The sequence below is a fragment of the Polypterus senegalus genome, chromosome 11, assembly GCF_016835505.1.
Source record: "Polypterus senegalus isolate Bchr_013 chromosome 11, ASM1683550v1, whole genome shotgun sequence".
NCBI lineage: Eukaryota > Metazoa > Chordata > Cladistia > Polypteriformes > Polypteridae > Polypterus > Polypterus senegalus.
In genome coordinates, this window is record NC_053164.1 from 32,862,039 (window position 1) to 32,884,745 (window position 22,707).

General features: G+C 39.8%; 1 protein-coding gene across 2 annotated transcripts in view; it reads right to left on the minus strand.

Moving 5' to 3' along the window:
* LOC120538812 (metal transporter CNNM4-like) overlaps positions 1–22,707 on the minus strand; it is a 119,711-nt gene that overhangs the window by 75,638 nt on the left and 21,366 nt on the right. For both annotated transcript variants that reach the window (XM_039768297.1, XM_039768296.1), the window contains exon 2: positions 15,401–15,544. In XM_039768297.1, the coding sequence (XP_039624231.1) occupies positions 15,401–15,544 (144 nt within the window). The remainder of the gene's footprint in view (positions 1–15,400; positions 15,545–22,707) is intronic.

The following is a 22,707-nucleotide window of genomic DNA, read 5'->3' on the forward strand; positions in this document are numbered from 1 at the left end:
GAGAACATCTGTAGATGGTTTGAGCTGGTATTATGCAGGGGGACAGGACAGTTCCCCAAGGTGCCCCAGTGTTACACACCACCATCTCTGACACACAGCACTGGAGTTGCTGTCTGTTGGTCAGGCATTCCATGATTTTTGGAGTCTGTTGGGACATCAAGATGCATAGCCGTTCACTCTCCCCAAGCAAAGTCTGTGACGCAGGATGTTGTTAAACGCCCTGGGGAAAGAACATGATCCTGACTCTTGTGCCAGCTTAATCCAAATGGGAGCAGGGGACTGTGGAGCAAATACATCAGAACATCCCCGACAAATATATGCGCCTGGTAGGCAAACTACACAGGATCTAGATAGTCTGTAACCTGGGGTCAGAGCTTTTTCACAACCAGCCACTCAAAGGCCTTCATAATGTAAAAAGTAGGAGCAACTGGTCTAAAGTCCATACTGGTGCAGTTTAATCTCTCTATCATATTAAAAAAAGTTTTCTGGTGTGTCCGTATTATTCAGCCTCGACCACTCCCTGCCACACCACTCCTACTGCGCACATTCTCTCTCCATACCACCCCGTGACATTCTCAGTGCTGCTAACTCTCCCCTCAATGCAGTTGGTTATAATGGGAAGGCAGAAAAGCAAATTATTTGTTCAAGAACGTCGAATTTCAGATTGTGATAGAATAATGGCAGCAAGAGCTAATAATGAACGTTGGAACAGAAAACGAGCAAAAAAAAAAAAAAAGCTGCAAATAATAAAAATCAAGAACAAAGAAAATACCAAAAAACATGCAAGCAGAAATGCAAAAAAGCAACGTTTATAGATTATAAGTTAGAAGATAGTAATTTTTAATATTGTTTTTGATGAGGCGTTAATGTAATTTAATTTTTTATTTACTTATTACATTTTATTACATTTAACTTACATTTTATTATTCATTTGTATCTAAAATAGACAGTTGTAATTAAATACTCAAGTAACTGATTCTTATCTACAATAACTAAAGACCAAACCATCATCCTCCCACGACCCACATGCTCTTCTATATACCAACTCTTTAAATACAATTTCTTTCTCTAACCCTCGAGTGGCTCAAGCATGAAATATGCCCACCCCCAGGGGTTGGCAAGTGAAGCGAGCAGGAAGCACAGCCCCCAAGTTTTAAAAAAAAAAAAAAAAAGAAAAGGAAAAGCTAACAGAAACTTTCATTAACACTTGTATATCTGTGCACTGTTTGTCTCATAATAAATAACACTAAACAATCAGCACTTTTCTTTCATGAAAATTCCATATTGTGGAAATACTATATCGTGAAGCAAGAATCATAATACAAATTGTATCGTGGGCTAAGCGTATTGGCTCTTGACTACTCCATGTTTTTGGGCAAACTACCTTAACAGGTCCTAACAGCAGGTACAGTTGTGTTTGAATGTTTGTGAACCCTTTAGAATTTTCTATATTTCTGCATAAATATGACCTACAACATCATCAGATTTTCACTTAAGTCCTAAAAGTAGATAAAGAGAAACCAGTTAAACAAATGAGACAAAAATATTATACTTGGTCATTTATATATTGAGGAAAATGATCGAATATTACATATTTGTGAGTGGCAAAAGTATGTGAACCTCTAGGATTAGCAGTTAGTTTCAAGGTGAGGTGTCAGGTGTTTTCAATCAATGGGATGCCAATCAGGTGTGAGTGGGCACCCTGTGTTATTTAAAGAACAGGATCTATCAAAGCCTGCTCTTCACAACACGTTTGTGGAAGTATATCATGGCACGAACTAAGGAGATTTCTGAGGACCTCAGATAAAGACTTGTTGATGCTCATCAGGCTGGAAAAGGTTACAAAACCATCTCTATAAAGAGTTTGGACTGCACCAATCCACAGTCAGACAGATTGTGTACAAATGAAAGAAATTTATGACCAGGAGTGGTCGACCAACAAAGATCACTCCAAGAGCAAGGTGTGTAATACTCGGCGAGGTCACAAAGGACCCCATGGTAACTTCTAAGCAACTGAAGGCCTCTCTCACACTGGCTAATGTTCATGTTCATGAGTCCACCATCAGGAGAACACTGAACAACAATGGTTGAAAGGAGAAAGCCACTGCTCTCTAAAAAAAAAAAAAAAAATTGTTGCTCATCTGCAGTTTGCTAAAGACCACGTGGACAAACCAGAAGACTATTTGAAGAATGTTTTATGGACTGATGAGACCAAAACAGAACTTTTTGGTTTAATTGAAAAGTGTTATGTTTGGAGAAAGGAAAACACTGCATTCCAGCATAAGAACCTTATCTCATCTGTGAAACATGGTGGTGGTAGTATCGTGGTTTGGGCCTGTTTTGCTGCATCTGGGCCAGGACGGCTTGCCTTCATTGATGGAACAATGAATTCTGAATTATATCAGAGAATTCTAAAGGAAAATGTCAGGACATCCGTCCATGAACTGAATTTTAAGAGAAGGTGCAGCAAGCCAACGATCCTAAGCACACAAGTTGTTCTACCAAAGAATGGTTAAAGAAGAATAAAGTTAATGTTTTGGAATGGTGAAGTCAAAGTCCTGACCTTAATCCAATCGAAATGTTGTGGAAGGACCTGAAGCGAGCAGTTAATGTGAGGAAACCCACCAACATCCCAGGGTTAAAGCTGTTCTGTATGGAGGAATGGGTTAAAAATTCCTCCACGCCGGTTTGCAGGAATGATCAAAAGTTACCGGAAAGGTTTAGTTGCAGTTATTGCTGCAAAGGGGGGAAACAGCAGATACTCAAAGCAAAGGTTCACATACTTTTGCCACTCACAAATATGAAATATTCAATCATTTTCCTTAATAAATAAATGACCAAGTATAATATTTTTGTCTCATTTGTTTAACTGGTTTCTCTTTATCTACTTTTAGGATTTGTGTGAAAATCTGATGATGTTTAAGGTCATATTTATGCAGAAATACAGAAAATTCGAAAGGGTTCACAAACTTTCAAGCACAACTGTAACTAGTATAGAAATGGCCAAGATTTTCAGAAATCATAAAACTACACAAATATTTTATTGTTTATTAGCTCTGTGTGTACTAAATACATACATAATGATCCCCAAAGAGGACAACCCGTTGTGAAAATAGTTTGAACTCTTCTAAGTTGCTAGATCCTAACAATTGCCCAGTAACTTGTGTGGAGTTTGAAGATTCTTCTTGAGCTTCAGTTTACTTTGGTGACTTCCCAAATCCCAAAGATATGCAGATTAGGCTAACCCGTGTCTGAAGATGGTCTGTAAAAAGGCCCAGTTTGAGCATGAGTGTGCTTGACTGGGGCCTATGCTGCACTCATGTCCTATCCTGTGTTAATTCACAAGAGGCACGGAATACTGCTAGTATAATCTCCAGGATCCTGTAACCCTGGAATTCATTAAGCAGTTTAAAAAAATGGATATACAGAATTTATATAGGGACATTTATAATGGACAACTCCAAGTGCACTGAAGGTTAAGTGAAAAAGCAACTCTACATCTCACTTAAGAGAAACAAATCTGTCACCACGACACTCTGCCTGGTTATAATCAAGCTGGAAAGAGCTATGATGCCTGCCAGGCTGAAGAAACCGTCTTTTTGTCAAAGCACTGAAGCAAGACAACTCCTATTGGCAAAACTATATATGAACCACAAAGTATGACTTTACTAAACAAAGAGAAAGGGCCTCTAGCTACTCATACAACATATACCATTAGCAAAAAAATGGCAAATAACCAAGAACAGGTATGAGGATAAATGAAAGTCACATATGCTTTAATGTTAAGCACATCAGTTCACATTACAAAAACTATTCAATGCGAGTCACATATTCCTACAATTGTAGCACCAACATTTGACAATAAGTGAACCAAGCAAATAATCTTCAATTTCAAGTACAGCTCTTCATTCTTACTGATCAATGAGGTGTACAGACTCGGTGGCTTTGGGGGGATTGGGGGGACTCGCAAACTAAAAAACACCAGGGGATCACAAACAGGGCTTGAAGAGGAATTTTTTTTTCCACATACAGAAATGAGAATCTTTCTCTGGTCATTAAGTGTTACTTGTGCTTGAAGCAGTCAAAAATGTTCCTGCCTTTAGAGAGCCACCCATTTTGTGAAAATGATGACTAGTTCTGTCCAGCAATGCTTTGTGTAAAAAGGCTGTGGGTAAAAATTTCAACTATGTAATTTTTTGAGGTCAGTGACTCAAAGTATATCCATTAAGAAGCTGAATGCTCATGGGACGCTGGGAAAGTTTTACTTTGTCACTTCACAGGCTGGAGTACGCATTTCTCTAGATATTCCTCTGTTAATTTAGCACATACCAAAACTACTGCACACATATTTTCTGTATAGCTAGTGTTGATCGAGCCCCCACTGAGCATGCCTGCTAGCTGCTGTTTGTAGACTGCCCCGCTTTGGAGTCAATAAAGTAGCCAAATCTCAGATCACTCTGTGCTGGTGCCTTTGAGCAATCTGTCTGCAGATGGCCCATTGTAAGAAATCCCTTCACAGCCATTGTGTCATTCACCTGAGAGCAAAACTCTGATATGAATGTTTCATCTCAAACGTATTTATTTAAAATCTTTTTTGAAAATGAATTATGCAAGTTGTGCACTACACGTATAATTATGTATCAGGTATTTACATTTTGTGAGGGGACTATGCTATTTTCAAAGTAAATGATTTATTAAAATTTTATACAACCTTCGAATCACAGTACGGATATTAATTTAGCAAAATCTGCCAGAAAATAAACAAAAAACAGTCTAATGCTCTGCTTCACCTCCATTTCTTAAAGTACTTACTTTTTTTTTACCTTCTCTTCTTTTATTGGTGGCAGAATTTAAACTTCTGTAAGGGGCACTTGATTGTTTAGGAGTAGAGGTAAAGACTGACATGCTAATACATTCACTGGCCATTTTATTAGGTACACGAACTGATTGTTAATGCAAATATCTAATCAGCTAATCACATGGCAGTAACCCAGTGCATTTAGGCCTGTAGACATTGTCAAGACAACCTGCTGAAGTTCACACCGAGCATCAGATTTGGGAAGAAGGGTGATTTAAATGACTTTGAATGTGGCATGGTTGTTGGTGCCAGATAGGCTGGTCCGAGTATTTCAGAAACTGCTGGGATTTTCATGCACAACCATCTCCAGGGTTTACAGAAAATGGTAAGAAAAAGGGAAAACATCCAAAGAGCATCGGTTCTCTGGGCAAAAATGCCAGAGGTTAGAGGAGAATAGCCAGACTGGTACGAACTGATAGAAAGGTAACAGTAACTCAAATAACCACTCTTTACAGCTGAGGTATGCAGAAGAGAATTTCTGAACCCAAAACACTTCAAACCATGAAGCAGATGGGCTACAACACCAGGAGTCCACACCAAGCGTCACTCCTGTCAGCTAAGAAGAGGCAACTGAGGCTATAACTCACACAGGCTCATCAAAATTAGACAATAGAAGATTGGAAAAACGTTGCCTGATCTGATGAATCTCAATTTCTGCTGCGACATTCAGATGGTTAGGTCAGAATTTGGCATCAACAACATGAAAGCATGGATCCATCCTGCCTTGTATCAACTGTTTAGTGTGGTGTTGGTGAGTAATAGTGTGGGGGATATTTTCTTGGCATACTTCGGCACCTTAGTACCAAATGAACATTGTTTAAATGCCACAGCCTACCTGAGTATTGTTGCTGACCATGTCCATCACCTTATGACCACAATATAACCATTTTCTGATGACTACTTCCAGCAGGATAACGCACCATGTCACAAAGCTCATATCATCTCAAACTGGTTTCATGAACATGACAATGAGCTCACTGTACTAAATGGCCTCGACAGTCACCAAGGGCCTCATGTATAAAACGGTGCGTACGCACAGAAATGTTGCGTAAGAATGTTTCCACATTCAAATCGTGATGTATAAAACCTAAACTTGCCGTAAAGCCACGCACATTTCCACGGTATCTCATACCCTGTCGTATGCAAGTTCTAAGCTCGATTTTGCAGACTGGCGGCACCCAGCATTAAAGCTGTGCTACTGTTCCTGTGTGGTTACCCTTTATTTTTCAGATCCACATCCCTGACGCAGCTTTATAAATACACTGAAATGAACCACTGTGACAGTAGGGGGCGCTATCGCTCCCTTGAACCCTCAGGTACCACGCAAGACACCAGGCAAAAGTGCTATAATTATTTGTTTTATTATAATAATGTGCAATAAGCACTCTCCACTCCACACTACTCATAAACCAAATACAATACTTCAATAATAATAACAATAACCAATGCTCCAACTCCCAGACGCGTTGCCCTTCTACCACCCAGCTCAGCTCACCGTCTGGGAGCTCCCACAGTCCTTTATACTCCCTGACCCGGAGGTGTTCCTGCCCAACAGTCCACAAGTCCTTATTCCTTCCAGGTCAGGGTAAATAGTCCTTATCTTCACCCCGGAAGCACATGGTTTCTTCCTGTCACAGGATTATGCCGTACTTCCAGGTTATAGAGCATACATGAGTCCATAAGCCTCCCTACACTGACTCCTTGTGGTCCCCAAGGTATCCAGCAGGGCTGGGTATAAAAACTACAGAGTCCATGATGCCCTGCTGGAACTCTGGGCACGTCCATGCTGTTGGGAGAGCTCGTCCTGGTGGCCTGGGGGGTGAGGGCCAGAATATGAAGCCGGCCATCCACCATATCGCATATTGGTTTATTAGTTTAATGCACCTAATTGTAATTAACCAGTAACAATATAATGGTACACGGAATGGTTAAACTATTCCAAATGCCATAACTGCTTTAACATTGTTACTCTCACTGCACCTTTTTTCTTCTTTCAGCTGCTCCCGTTAGGGGTTGCCACAGCGGATCATCTTTTTCAATATTACTCTCACTGCACCACTCGGAGCAGCTGATCGGAAAGAGAATTATCAGTATACAGCATCAAGCACATGCTGCCTCAGCCATGCTTCCTATTTGTACTGCTTCTCACCCGGCAAACGCTTCAAACCTTTCCTGTACGGACCTCGCGGTTAAGAAACAATTTCATCCCAAGAGCTTTAAACGCACTCAATCAGTCCATCAACTGCTCCTTGTAGAACTGTTTGTACTTGTAAGTACAATCACCTCACTGTAAACTTGCACTACAGTTATAATATTAAACAACCTGAGAAACTTTATAAAACGCGTATCTACATATGATGACAATATCATTTTTAAGATGAAATGCAGCAAAATATATTTATTATATTATACAGATAAAACTTTAACTTCACTTAAATAATCTATATTGTTAATAATTAAAGGACACAGTGTTGCTACGCTAGCAAGGATCTGGCGCTCCGCTCACGGATTGTTCCTGCCCCGCACTGTATGCTTCACTGGGACTGGCGTGAAGGATAGAATTAAACATGTACTACGAAGACATTTCAATGTTCCTTAAAAGTTCTGAAGAATCTGTGTTATAAGCTTACAGATGGCTTAACGTCCATTACAGAGCTGATTATGTGGCGATCAGTTACTTGGAGAAAGAAAAGGAAGGACAGGAATTGGAGGTTAGTACGTTTGAAAGAGACAGTACTGCAGGGGCGGCCATAGGCATGTGCAAACTGTGCACCTGCACAGGGCCGCCAAATCCCAGGGGCTGCCACGCCAATATATATTGAATATAAAACAGAAAGAGAAAATAACAACACAGCTAAAAATGCAGCGGGTAATTTCGGCAAAAAAGTTACACGCTTGTTTCATGAGCACGAGGCGGCTATGCAGTGTCTGCAACGGACATGGCCAACCGCCGTGCATAAGATACCATATTGACATTGGTGGGCGAAGGAGTCACAGATACTTTCTCTGCCCAGGGCCACCACGAGCCTAGAGCCACCCCTAAATACTGTTGCAATAAATTATTTCATCGAAGGTCGCACACAATCACTGTGCCACCGTGAATCCCATGTTTAATAACATGCTTTAACTCCTATCATCATGAAAATGATATCACGTATACATCTCAGTATTTGAATTATTCAGAGAGCTGTAATATCATGAATGTAATGGATTCTGTGTCCTGTCGGAGGAAGAGAAAGTCAGTTTAAGAAGCACGTAGTGATTCACACACATAGAGCACATAGAAGAACACATACAAAACAAAGCATTTAACGCGCTACTTTAATTACGATGTGATTTGAGAAACTGGTTAATTAAACAATTTTAAGATGAAGTTTATGATGTTCTACTTTAATGACAAAATAAACTACGTGATTAAAGTGGAAATTTCAAGATTGAAGTTGACATTTCGTGCTTTAGTGTGCCTTTTTTTTCTCTGTACCCTAATAAACTTTCATATGACACTCAGATGGTGGGCTACGACTCGCCTTTTCACGGCAACTTTGATATCTGACAACTTCTTTTTTATTTCGGGCACTGTGCGACTTTGTGGACTTGAGCTTTCGAATTTCTCTTACACACCATATCAGTCGATCAGCTTCCTTTTGTTGTTTATACCACTGTTCAAACCAACATTAGTATGTTTTTCCTTGCCTCCCCTTGGTATTTTCACAGAACACTGAGCTTAAGGGCTTTTTATATTGATTTGCATATTCAAAGAGGTGCAATTCTGGGAGGAATTGGGGCGGGACAGCAGGCATGTGCACGAGCGTTACTTTTCACGCTGACCGGGATTTATGTAGTGGAAGAATGCGGAATTTGGCGAACACACAGATTTATGCATATGAATTTTTCTGTGTGTAAGCACATTTCGGCTTTTGTGTTTACGTCATGTTATAGTGCGAGTTCTGCATACGGCATTATGCATGAGGCCCCAGATCTCAATCCAGCAGAGCACTTTTGGGATGTGGTGGAACAGGAGATTCACATCATGGACATACAGTCAACAAATCTGCAGCAACTGTGTGATGTCAATATTGACCTAAATCCCTGAGGAATGTTTACAGCACCTTTTTGAATCTATGCCACTAAGAATTATGACACTTCTGAAGAAAAAGTAGGGTCCAGCAAGGTGTACCTAATTCTGTAGCCAGTGAGAATAGATAATAAATGCATTATCGCTTCAAAAAGATGTGAACGCTGCAACACTCAGACAATTGACACAAATGCTAGGGCTGTCAGATCAAACATCACCATTTAAAATACAAGTTGAATTTATCAAATTAAAAGGTCTTAATAAAAGGCAAAAGCTGATATTACACTTTCAAATACGGTTGTGTTACCCCAATAATTTGGGCATGTTACTCCAGAAGTGCTATGCAAAGCAGCAGAATTTTATTGATCGGTTTTTACATTTTGGAATGATTAATTTATCATCTTCATTAGTGAAACTTACCACCAGAACCCTTCACAACTTACTGTTTTATTATCACATTACTCTGCACTTTGATCTACAAGTATACTCACTGCAGTTTTACTGAATACTTTTAGGGCAACGAAGAAGCATTCGTTTGCATCTGATTCTGTCCCATTCACTCTTAAGGAGATCCCTGTTGTATAATGCTAAAATCTTCTCTTTAAAGCAAATAGAAAATAACAGCCATAATCATATTATTACAATGCTTTAAAATTCCAGTTTTAAGGAACTTCTTCAGCCAACATGCCTCATTCCACAATTAGTCTTCGTCTTATGCGGCTGCTGGCTTGACACAAAATACCTACAAATAATGAAGTGTAAATAAAAATATTCAGGCCACCTTTATTAAAAACTGCTCTATCTGTAAAGGAAAAATAAAGTAGACAGATTGAGCGGACCCTGACTTGATACTGTGACAATTCAATTTTTCTGGGCAAGCCCACAGGTGCAGACTGGCTTTTTAATTTGAATGCCGCAATGTAAACGGGACTGTGCCTGTGACCAATGGGCATATCCTCTTTAATAAAACCCCTGTGTGCATCCAGGTGTCCGTGTGTGTGTGTGTCTTCTGGTGAAGTGCGCATGCGTGGGGCCACACGGCACGTGTTCAGTCTCTTCCTGTGCAGAGAGAGAGAGAGAGAGAGAGAGAGAGAGAGAGAGAGAGAGAGAGAGAGAGAGAGAGAGAGAGAGAGAGAGAGAGAGAGAGACACACACTCAGGCGCGCGTGAGACAGACAGACACACACACATAGAGGCGTGCCCGAGACAGACACACACACACACACACACGCGCGAGACAGACAGACACACACACACACAGAGGCGCGCGAGATAGACACACACACACACACACACACACACACGAGAGACAGACAGACAGACACACACACAGGCAGGCCCGCGAGAGAGAGAGAGAGAGACACACACACACACACACACACACACACCACACCACACCACACCACACAGGCGCGCGCGTGTATTGTTGCAATGTTACTTTCTTGGTTGTTTATTAAAATTACAGATTTTTCAAATGTTAATTTTTTTCCCTATGCTTAAAACTCATTAAAAAAATGAGCAAGCGGGTCGTAACGCTGTAGCGTGAACTCTTGCAGTGTTATTTTTCTCTGTTGTTCAAGGTTTTCTTAGTGTTATTCAATGTTTTTACATTTAGTTTACTATTACGATGTGCATTCAATGGTATAATTAACTATATATGTGTGCTTAAAAACTTATATAGACTATACTATATACTAATATATTTATTTACATACAGTTCATGTGGTCTGGAACGGATTAATTGTATTTACATACAATCCTATGGGGGAAATTATGACCAGAGTTTTGGAACGATTTATGGTTGTGAACCGAGGTTTCACTGTATTACTGTCAGACAAAATTACAGGCATTTTACGGAAATACAAACCAGTATTACTGAGAGAGAAAATTAAAGGCACACAATACAGTGACGCATATTACAGCCACATACAAGGTCCCATGCCATTTAATATAGACTGTTCCTATTAATGTTTATGCACTACTGTTCTAGCGCCCGTTATTATAATGGGCTTAATGTCTAGTCTAAAATAATAAAACAAGCCCACCTTCAACCTGCCCGCTTCTTGTATGCTTTTTTTTCCCCCCCTTAGGTCACCATTTTCAACCTGCCTCTGTCTTATTAACTGACCCGTACTCCTCCTCATCTAAAACTGCTCTGCTTGTGCCAGATTGGCAGCAAGACACGTCACAATAGGTTTTTGCACCACAGGACTACAGCTAAGTCTTGAAAGACGGACCCATGCAACAGTATCATGAGCACTTTATGATTTACCAAAGCATTAGTTAAAAAAAAAATTTTTTTAAATATTACAAATAATGTAGCAAACAGTGGTGTCAGCACATGTGGCTAGTAAGGTTTTCAGTTCCTTTCTGTGGCTGCTTTAATGGCTTGCTGTCCTGAGAAGGATTTGTGCATCTAGTCATCAGTACTAAACTGAAATAAAGACGGCGGTGCAGATGCTCAGGATTTTGATGGGTCTTACATTTATTTAAATAACAGATGCTCAAGTACTGCTAGGATTATCTCTCTCTCTCTCTCCTTTTTTTTTTTTTTGTGCTGTTGTTGTTTGTCTTTACTGTGGCTGCCATGGCAAATATTGCATAATAATAAAAGCTATCCTAAGTCTGAATATATTTGAATATTTACCTGTTTTTAATTTAAATATTCAATTTTTTTTTTTTGGCTAATTTGACAGACCTAACAAGTACATCTTAAAACACACCACTTCTCAAAATATCTCAGGACTGCCTAGGATTTCTGCATGCCTGCTGTCCTCCTGACCTGGCAGTGTCTCTGTTCACCATTAAGCACCTGTGGATTTGTTAGATTGCTAGTTTTTATCTAGCAGTGGGTCTGTGTAGTGTTAAACGTCTTGTGTTCTACTTTTAATTTCTTTCAACTTTGTACTGTGCTGCTAAACATTTCAATGCCTTTTATGTATGTTAACTATAAGTGTAAGTGCCAATCTTAGAAAGTTAATGTTACAATTCACAAGTGTTTGTTTACTTTAAATACAATGTAGGTAGTTTAATGATAGCTACAGTGCATCCAGAAAGTATTCACAGAACATCACTTTTTCCACATTTTGTTATGTTACAGCCTTATTCCAAAATGGATTAAATTCATTACACCCCATAATGACAACATTAAAAAAGTTTACTTGAGGTTTTTGCAGATTTACTAAAAAATAAAAAAAAATTGAGAAAGCACATGTACATAAATATTCACAGCCTTTGCCATGAAACTCAAAATTGAGCTCAGGTGCATCCTGTTTCCCCTGATCATCCTTGAGATGTTTATACAGCTTAATTGGAGTCCACCTGTGGTAAATTCAGTTGAATGGACATGATTTGGAAAAGCACACACCTGTCTATATAAGGTCCCACAGTTGACAGTTCATGTCAGAGCACAAACCAAGCATGAAGTCAAAGGAATTGTCTGTAGACCTCAGAGACTGGATTGTCTCGAGGCACAAATCTGGGGAATGTTACAGAAAGATTTCTGCTTCTTTGAAGGTCCCAATGAGCACAGTGGCCTCCATCATACGTAAGCGGAAGAAGTTCGAAACCACCAGGACTCCTCGTAAAGCTGGCCAGCCATCTAAACTGAGTGATCGGGGGAGAAATGCCTTTGTCAGGAAGGTGACCAAGAACCCGATGGTCACTCTGTCAGACCTCCAGAGGTCCTCTGTGGAGAGAGGAGATCCTTCCAGAAGGACAACCATCTCTGCAGCAATCCACCAATCAGGCCTTTAGGGTAGAATGGCCAGATGGAAGCCACTCCTTAGTAAAAGGCACATGGCAGCCCGCCTGAAGTTTGCCAAAAGGCACCTGAAGGACTCTCGGACCATGAAAAACAAAATTCTCTGGTCTGATGAGACAAAGATTGAACTCTTTAGTGTGAATGCCAGCCGTCACGTTTGGAGGAAACCAGACACCGCTCATCACCAGACCAAAACCAGCCCTACAGTGAAGCATGGTGGTGGCAGCATCATGCTGTGGGGATGTTTTTCAGTGGCAGGAACTGGGAGCCTAGTCAGGATAAATGGAAAGATGACTGCAGCAATGTACAGAGACATCCTGGATGAAAACCTGCTCCAGAGCGCTCTTGACCTCAGACTGGGGCGACGGTTCATCTTTTAGCAGGACAACGACCCTAAGCACACAGCCAAGATATCAAAGGAGTGGCTTCAGGACAACTCTGTGAATGTCCTTGAGTGGCCCAGCCAGAGCCCAGACTTGAATCCGATTGAACGTCTCTGGAGAGATCTTAAAATGGCTGTGCACCGACGCTTCCCATTCAACCTGATGGCGCTTGAGAGGTGCTGCAAAAAGGAATGGGCGAAACTGGCCAAGGATAGGTGTGCCAAGCTTGTGGCATCATATTCAAAAAGACTTGAGGCTGCAATTGCTGCCAAAAGTTTTTTTATTTTTAATAAATTTGCAAAAACCTCAAGTAAACTTTTTTCATGTTGTCATAATGGGGTGTTGTGTGTAGAATTCTGAGGAAAAAAATTAATTTAATCCATTTTGGAATAAAGCTGTAACATAACAAAATGTGGAAAAAGTGATGCGTTGTGAATGCTTTCCGGATGCACTCTGCAGAAGCATAAAGAGAAAGTGATCTCCATGCTAGACATTTACTTGCAAGATGCATTTACAAATGGAGAGCAGAAATGGCAAATACTTAAAACAAAGAAACAGATTGTTTTGTTTGGAGTTTTGGACTATTGATGAGGGGGAATCGTTATTGACAGTAACACACATGTTTAGGCGAGAACACAGATTGGGAGTCACCTCAATGTCATTTTACAGCACTACAAGGAACTCTATCACACATCAAATCAAAACATGATTAAGTCTGTGTTTTCAAAGCTTTATGTTTTCACCTATCCACACTAAAATGCTGGAGAAAGTTTTCAAAAGTCACCATTTTCAGGAGTTAAAAATGCCAGGGCATTGTGGACCTAAGGCAAAAACAGAAACCAATGCCTGCATTTTTAAACAAGTATACAGTAATGTGGGCATAGTTCACCTGTCAAACATCTACAGACACTCCCAATGCACAACTATAAAAAAATGGACAGTAACGTTACATATTGTAACTTTGGGTAGCACTCATAGAGAAGTAGCTGTCAAGAACAAACATGGGTTAAGTAATGCCTGCATTTTACCACTTGCATGCTATTTTGTTAGATATTCTATCTACCAATGCACACAACAGGTAAAGAAAGACACATAGCACAAAGTGCACATTTCTCATTTTTCCCTTCAGTTACATCAGTTAGTGGGCATGGAGTATCCAAAACTCACATCTGCATTAAATAATCAGCCACCAAGAACTGTCCTCACTGAACTCTGCAGTTTAGAAATGATAGTGACAGGAAATGGCTAGCTAATCCATCAACATGGGGCTCATCAAAATAGTTTGCACTTGAAAAGAAAGCTGCTCTCTCTCAGAGGACAAGGTCTGCCCCTTTCCATTAATGACAACAGAAGCTTTGCAACTAAAAACACAAAGAGGCTCTTCCTTAAAGTGATATCCTAATATAAGAAGGCAATCTAAAAATTCCTGCAGTCTTACAAAGTAATGTCCAGATTAATACAAGTCTCATTAGAGACATTTTAAATGTAATATTCAACTTGAAATATTCCATATTGGAAAAACTTCAAAATATGGATATGAAAATGAGAAAATTTGACAAAAACTTTACACACAGGTCACCAGCTATCAAAATACTCAAAAACCCATGAGTCACCCATGAGTAACCATTCAATTTAAAGGCCTTCAAGAAAGGGCAAAATTATATTTTTCTACCTCTGACCAAGCTAAAGTTTTCAATTTACACAATTATACAGTTAATGGTATACTAATTACAATATACTGTACATATATCATAAAAATGTTTTAAATTAGTATTCGCTGTTTGCCACCTACAGTGTTCAGCACATTTCTGGGCTTTTGTCATCCACAGAACAGGATATAAGCAGCCAGAGATCAAAGCGATAGCATGTACAGGGTTCTAGTGAGATAAGCTGTCCTTCCACAGCATGAGAGGAAAAATGGCCACTAACACCTTATTCCCTTTACCTTGTAGACTGGAAGACAAGCCCTCAGATGGACAACCCAAAGCTCCCATCCCTTCCGGTCAGGGGGATGTTTAAACAACAATGACTGTTCATTTGGGAACCTCCTTCCAAAGAATACGAAGCTCCAAGGAAAAGACTGAGAGTCACGGAGCTGCCCTGGACTGGAAATGTCTATTATTTTTCCAGCTTCATTAAAAGTGTACCAGATTGGTTCCCAATCCTTTACACTCTCTTTTGATTCTCCTCTATACAGAAGACCAGTCATTCATACTAAGCAAAAGCATAGAAATGAGGGCTACTTAGGTAAGGATCTTTGATAGAACAGTATCCAAAATGAAAAAGGAAGTGCAAATAAAAAAGGAACACATGAACACTCACTGTAAAGGTCAGATTCATCAAGGATCTCCGACTTTATGATCTCCTCAATGACATCTTCCAGTGTGACCAACCCCAGCACCTCATAAAAAGGGTCACCTTCTCCTTCATTGTTCACCTTCTGCACAATTGCCAGATGAGATTTACCTGAAAACAGATACAAACAGTTATACACACCACTTAATATAGCAGTTCACCTAGTACCCCTTCCTGTTTCTTTTGCAGAAAGGGTCCGCCAGTCTATGATCCTAAAAGGAAATGTGAATGATGGGGCCACAAATTGATGCACTTAACTGTTAGAGCAGCACATCAAGTTCATAAACCTCTGATTCAGACAGCAAGACTAAGTGTCCGGTTCCAGTGGACAGGAACAATCTGACACTCACCTGGCTCCCAGAGGGCAAAGATTAAGCTCCGAGGCACTGAGCTGATCGGATCAGCCTTGTTCTCAGCCCATCACCTCTGCCAGGGCCAAGGTCGTCAGAAGATTATGCTCAGATCAGCTTTGGTACAAAAACGAAAAAAATATCCTACAGGGAAGAGTGCAGCAGAAAAGGAGGAGAGACCCTCTAGCACCCCAACTGCATCCTTACTTAAAGTTTCTCCACTGAAAGTGTTCAAAAATGTCAAGTCTGCATCTACTTGTCTATGCGTATGCAGAAAGGCAATGTGTAAACTATGGATGAAATCAGAGACCTTCCCAGGGGAAAAAGAAAATGCTTGGCTGTATAGTTTGTTGATTTCTGACTGCTTACTAAGTAGTGTAGTAGGCAGGAATCAGGTAAAATGCAGAATGCAGAGAACGGGACGAGCTCCTGGAGACGCAATGTCGTTTACATTTCAAAAATGTGGCTGAAGGACAGAAAAAGCAATAAAACTGAAGGACAAACTGCAATATTAGACAAAAAAAGCCTCTTTAGTGATGGTGTACACATAACTCAGCTGCTTGCCAATATACATCCCCACATGCAGTGCTAATCCACTGCATTTTATTCCAAGTAGCAGATGGCACTTTAACATCTCAGCAGGTCACAGAGTTACAGGGGGTGTAGGAAGAAGGGACAGGAAATAATTCCAAACTCTACACTGCTGTGGCAGCATAGTACAGTATAATGATTCTTAGGCTGGCCTGAACATAAGCTGCAGACTCCAGACTAGGCCTCTTCAGTCACTACCAGCCGGACCACACACTGTGGGCAGCAGACATGCAAACACCACACTCTCTTATTCTCCATTCACAGACACTAACCCTTCAACCTCAGAGTCACAAATGCCAAAACTCCCCGATATGGGCACCCCAGGACACAAAGAACATCCTCACTCCAAATCCCCATTCTACAATACCAGGAATCCACACTCTGAACCCAAATGTTATAAACCTTAAATCCAACCTCACGAAGACTTTATACTTTTAGCTCTCTACAAGCCAATGCCCACAGTAGAAAAACTGTAGAAGCCCCTGACTTCACACTCAACCTCAAAATCAGCAGCTCACCAAAATTTCCCACATGATTTACACTATGACCACACCACTATGACAGCCTTAATTGGAAACATCAGGACCACACATTCTGGACAGCAGATTTTCAAACCCACGCCATTTAAAGTCACAAATGCAAACACTACGCCAAGCTAGTTGCCAGCAACAGGAACCCACACTCTTTGCTCCTCCATTATAAAACACATTGTGTTCACCAGATATCCATCGTCACTGATGTTGCGACATACACTTTACGGCCACCAACTTCTAACTTCAGAAACCTAAACTCTTAGCAACATGCATCTTTATGTCCAAAATATATGCAATAAGCCCAAACCAGAGTTCCACCAAAAGCTATATAAATGTCTATTCCTAAACTAGCAAACATATATACCCGTATCTCACAAAAGTGAGTGCCCTCACTGAGCTGCACTCCGCTTTGGGAGCAGCAGACACTAACACAGCCTGTTGTCACAAATCTGAACCAATGCCCTCACCTCTCCAACTAATTTAGTCACCAATACCGAACACCCACTCGATCCTCTACAGTGATCTCAGACAGCACTCAACGCAATGAAAAGCCGAGGATAAAACATGTAGTTTCAGTTTCTGCAGTTGCATTCACTAAGACACCACACCTGGTTCAGGCCAGAACCTTGCAATCTGAGCACTAAAACACACCTGTATGACTAATTGTTGACATCAGGACTTCACACTCAACGTTTCTGCAATCAGAGAAGGACCCTCTAATTGCATATCACCACAGTCTCATATTTTTAGCTCTCAAATCACGGACTGCAGGAACCAATGGGTCCCCTCATTTACAGAGAGGAGGTAATCCCCTCCGACCCACCTGTACAAGGTACGACTAGAAATGTGCACTTCAATTACATTCAGACCTCTGATGTTCCAACTAACGTTTTATAAGTCAGTGGGTAACTGATGTTCTATGCTATTTGAAACAGGAAACGATTCTTGCTTAGTGGATCTGTTCAAAACTTTTTAAAAATATGGCAAGGTATAATTCATGCAATTTAAGGATAACCATTTATATTGTTAGGGGGGAGGATATTTTCCCTTCTTTTCTTTCTAAATATTTTCACCCATGCTCTTGGCTCTCCTCTCTTTCTCTCAGCTAGGAGCAGAATTCATAATTCTTAGGTTTTCTACATTTTTGTTTCTGTTTTCTTTTCTTTTAACTTTATTTTTTAATACTTTTCTTATTATTTTTCCCTAGTTTGACTACAGAGACATATGTTGCATAGATTCAACTTGATGGTATGCAATTTTATTTTCTTCAAATAAAATAAAGACCTCTGATGTAGCCTGCAAATATTTTCAGACACCCTATCACTATCACTGACATTATAGTGCACAGAAAAAAAAAAACTGTAATAAAGTACATATTTACAAACTGCTGGGAGGGCGAAGAGCTATGAAGAATCAAGCAGGAAGAACATCTAAATTATTGTTCTTCAGTGAAAGTTAACTTCTGTCCAGCAGATGCCAAGATGGGTGTGTGTGTAATACTGATCTTTATAAGGAAAGCTAAGGTAAGATTTTTCTATCAATGCCATAACTGACTTGTTAACATCGATAAATAAACAAGTTAGAATATAGCATAATGGCAAGATGCACTCAGGGACTAATATGTTTTTACACCACAGACCTTCTCATTGCAACTCATCTTCCCAACACACTTTTCTGGATGAGGGTTGCAGTATACACCTAGTTCATTTGCAGCATTTGTTTTTTTGAACTATGGAGCAATTCCCCTCATGATCCTGTTTGTTAAGATAGATGTGAACACAGCACAATGATGCTTAACTAAACAACTGGAATCTAACCCTTTGAAAATGGTAGTCCTGGCACAGTGTCAAGCGAACTCCAGAGTGGTTCACATGCACAATTATAAGAAAATGTATAATAGATTATTATTGCCTTTGACATTATAATTGCAATTATTAATTTCAATTAACAGTACAATGAAATAGACACCTTGTAATCTGTTTATACATTGTATATAATGGAACCCCCTCCCCCCTTGCAAGGAGCCATTTAAAAATTGTTAATGTGAAATTATTAAATGTTGGATTAGTTGAAAAATTTTAAATGCAGTGCTTAACAATGTTTCTTTTTTCATTTTTTTTTTTTTTTTTTTTTTTTAAAACACACTTTTCTGAATAAGGGTCGCACTATATACCAAATTAATTTGGAGCATTTTTTTTATTTATTATTATTTTTTTTTAAACTATGGAGTAATTCCCTTCATGATCTGGTTTGATAAGATAGGTGTGAACACAGCACAATGGTGTGGAACTAAACAACCAGACTCTGACCCTTTGAAAACGGTAGTCTTGGCACAGTATCAAGGGTACCCTGGAGTGGTTCATAAACGCAATTATAACAAAATTTTTAATTGATTATTATTGCCTTTCTTTGTATATAATACGTTACCATGGCTGGCTGTTTGTCTGTCCAGGAATTTAAATCACCTGTAGCTCGCAAACCGTATGACCTATTGACCTGAAATGTGGTACATATATACTACGCGACGTCTACTATTCGGTTTCAGGGTGATGATTGACCTCTAAAGTTATTCCTATTTTTATTTTTATTTTATTTTATTGTAGGATCAACTCTCGGCAGCAGCCAGAAGGGCGGCCATGCGGGGCACGCATAAGGGCACCGTTTTCATCCCTACCACCTTTGCCGTCACCTCCCCTACCTCTTCATATCTTAAATCATTCTTGAGGCAGATTGAAGACTTAAGTGCCAGCTTAAGTGAAAAATTAAGGAAAACGTACTAAGTAGTTGTAACACAAACACTGACTTAATCAGTTTGAACGCAAAAAGATGCAGACGAAAGAAGATAAGAGCTGTTCAGGAAGCAGCAAACGCATTAACCTCTGAGCAAATGAATGCTAAACATACAAAGAAAGAGTTTGAAAACTAGAAATGCTCAAGTCAAGTGCATTCACTGCACATTATTGCGCAGTGCGCCATTACTTGGTAACATTATAACTGCGATTATTCATTTCAATTAACAGTACAATGAAATTCACACTTTATCTTGCAAACCTACATATACAGTACTGTATTCTGTTTATACAGTATCTTACAAAAGTGAGTACACCCCTCGTATTTCTGTAAATATTTTATTATATCTTTTCATGGGACAACACTGAAGATATGACACTTTGATACAATGTAAAGTAGTCCATGTACAGCTTGTATAACATTGTAAATTTGCTGTCCCCTCAAAATAACTCAACACACAGCCATTAATGTCTAAACCGCTGGCAACAAAACTGAGTACACCCCTAAATGAAGAACATCCAAACTGTGCCCAATTAGCCATTTTCCCTCCCTGGTGTCATGTTACTCATTACTGTTACAAAGTCACAGGTGTGAAAGGGGAGCAGGTTTGTTAAATTTGGTGTTATCGCTCTCACACTTCCTCATACTGGTCACTGGAACTTCAACATGGCACCTCATGGAAAAGAACTCTCGGAGGATCTGAAAAAAAAAGAATTACTGCTCTACATAATGATGGCCTAGGCTATAAGAAGATTGCCATCACCCTGAAACTGAGCTGCAGCACGGTGGCCAAGACCATACAGCGGTCTAACAGGGCAGATTCCACTCAGAACAGGCCTCGCTATGGTTGACCCAAGAAGTTCAGTGCAGATGCTCAGCGTCATATCCAGAGGTTGTCTTTTGAAAATAGACGTATGAGTGCTGCCAGCATTGCTGCAAAGGTTGAAGGTTTAGGGGGTCAGCCTGTCAGTGTTCAGAGTATACGCCACACACTGCATCAAATTGGTCTGCATGGCTGTCATCCCTTAAGGAATCCTCTTCTAAAGATGATGCACAAGAAAGCCCGCAAACAGTTTGCTGAAGACAAGCAGACTAAGGACATGGATTACTGGAACCATGTCCTGTGGTCTGATGAGACCAAGATAAACTTACTTGATTCCGATGGTGTCAAGCGTGTGTGGCGGCAACCAAGTGAGGAGTACAAAGACAAATGTGTCTTGCCTACAGTCAAGCATGGTGGTGGGAGTGTCATGGTTTGGGGTTGCATGAGTGCTGCCGGCACTGGGGAGTTACAGTTCATTGAGGGAACCATGAATGCCAACATGTACTGTGACATACTGAAACAGAGCGTGATCCCCTCCCTTCAGAAACTGGGCCGCAGGGCAGAACTCCAACATGATAAACGACCACAAACACACCTCCAAGACGACCTCTACCTTGCTAAAGAAACTGAAGGTAAAGGTGCTGGACTGGCCAAGCATGTCTCCAGACCTAAACCCTATTGAGCATCTGTGAGGCATCCTCAAACAGAGACTTTGCACTCCTCCATCTTCCAACATCCATCAGCTCCGTGATGTCGTCATGGAGCAGTGGAAGAGGATTCCAAGAGAGTTAAGGCAGTGCTGGAAAATAATGATGGCCACACAAAATATTGACACTATGGGCACAATTTGGACATTTTTCACGTAGGGGTGTACTCACTGTTGCCAGCAGTTTAGACATTAATGGCTGTGTGTTGAGTTATTTTGAGGGGACAGCACTGTTGCACAAGCTGTACACTGACCACTTTGATACAATGTAAAGTGTCATATCTTCAGTGTCGTCCCATGAAAAGATATAATAAAATATTTACAAAAATGTGTGGGGTGTACTCACTTTTGTGAGATACTGTACATTGCATAGTTAAATGCCCCCATTTGCAAGGAGCCACTTAAAAATTGTTAATATGAAATTATTAAATGTTGGATTAGTTGAAAAATTAATTTTAAATGCAGTGCTTAACAAAGTTTTTTTATTTTTTACAGTAAAGAATATAGCACACTTAATATAAAATGTGTGTCATTTTTTAATACAGTAAATTACTGAAATACAAATATTGCCAAAATAAAATTTAATACATATTCTTTGGGTTTTTTTTTTCCCCCAAAATAAATATTACTTCTGAAAAACTAGCCATTACCACCACTCGCCATTGAAAATGTATGAAAATGTTAAACATGGAAATGTAAAATTGAGGTTCAGGTGTATTACATAAAGAAATGTTACATGTGTAAAATCAAAGCAGATAATCCAATCTTAAATGGCAGTAAAGTAAGATTAAGACTATAATGTAAATACAGTATTATCTGATAGTTTTGTTGTACATGTAAACTCCTTAAAAAGGTAATGTGACTGTATTGCAAACTCAAGAAGTATTTAGATATTAGGACATTGTTAAACGCTGCTACCCGACTCAGTCCTTGAGCAGTAGTGTCCCCATTCTTGTGGGAAGCATTGTAATGAGAGGTGCACTCATTTAAAGATGCGGCGTTGCTTTCCAGCATATCTTTATCATTAGTGTCATGAATCGTTATGTTCAGGCATTCTTCCATAATTGTACTCAACCACAAATCGGTCATAGTTGCGTGAAGTGCTACTTGTCTCAGATCTGTTACGATTTTTGTCCAATACTTAGAATAAACTAAAAGCAACACAACTTCAGATGAATAACTGCAGGAGTGGATGACTTCTCTTACCCTGAGTGTTGATCATTTTTTAAAACCTTCGTTATGCACAGTTTTAATCAGAGATTTGCCTTTTCGTAAATGAAGCAGTATGACCCATTTCAAAAGTCTGCTGGATACAGATATGCGTCGGAGCAGAAACAGGTAATGGCAAACTGTGTCATGGGCCTAACATTACTGGAGCTTGGTACTGTTTGTATTGCTTTTATGAACTGTTCATACTGGACGATGTAGTGAATTTTAAAAGGCTGTATAAATGCTTGTGAAGTACATTTTTGAAAACAAAA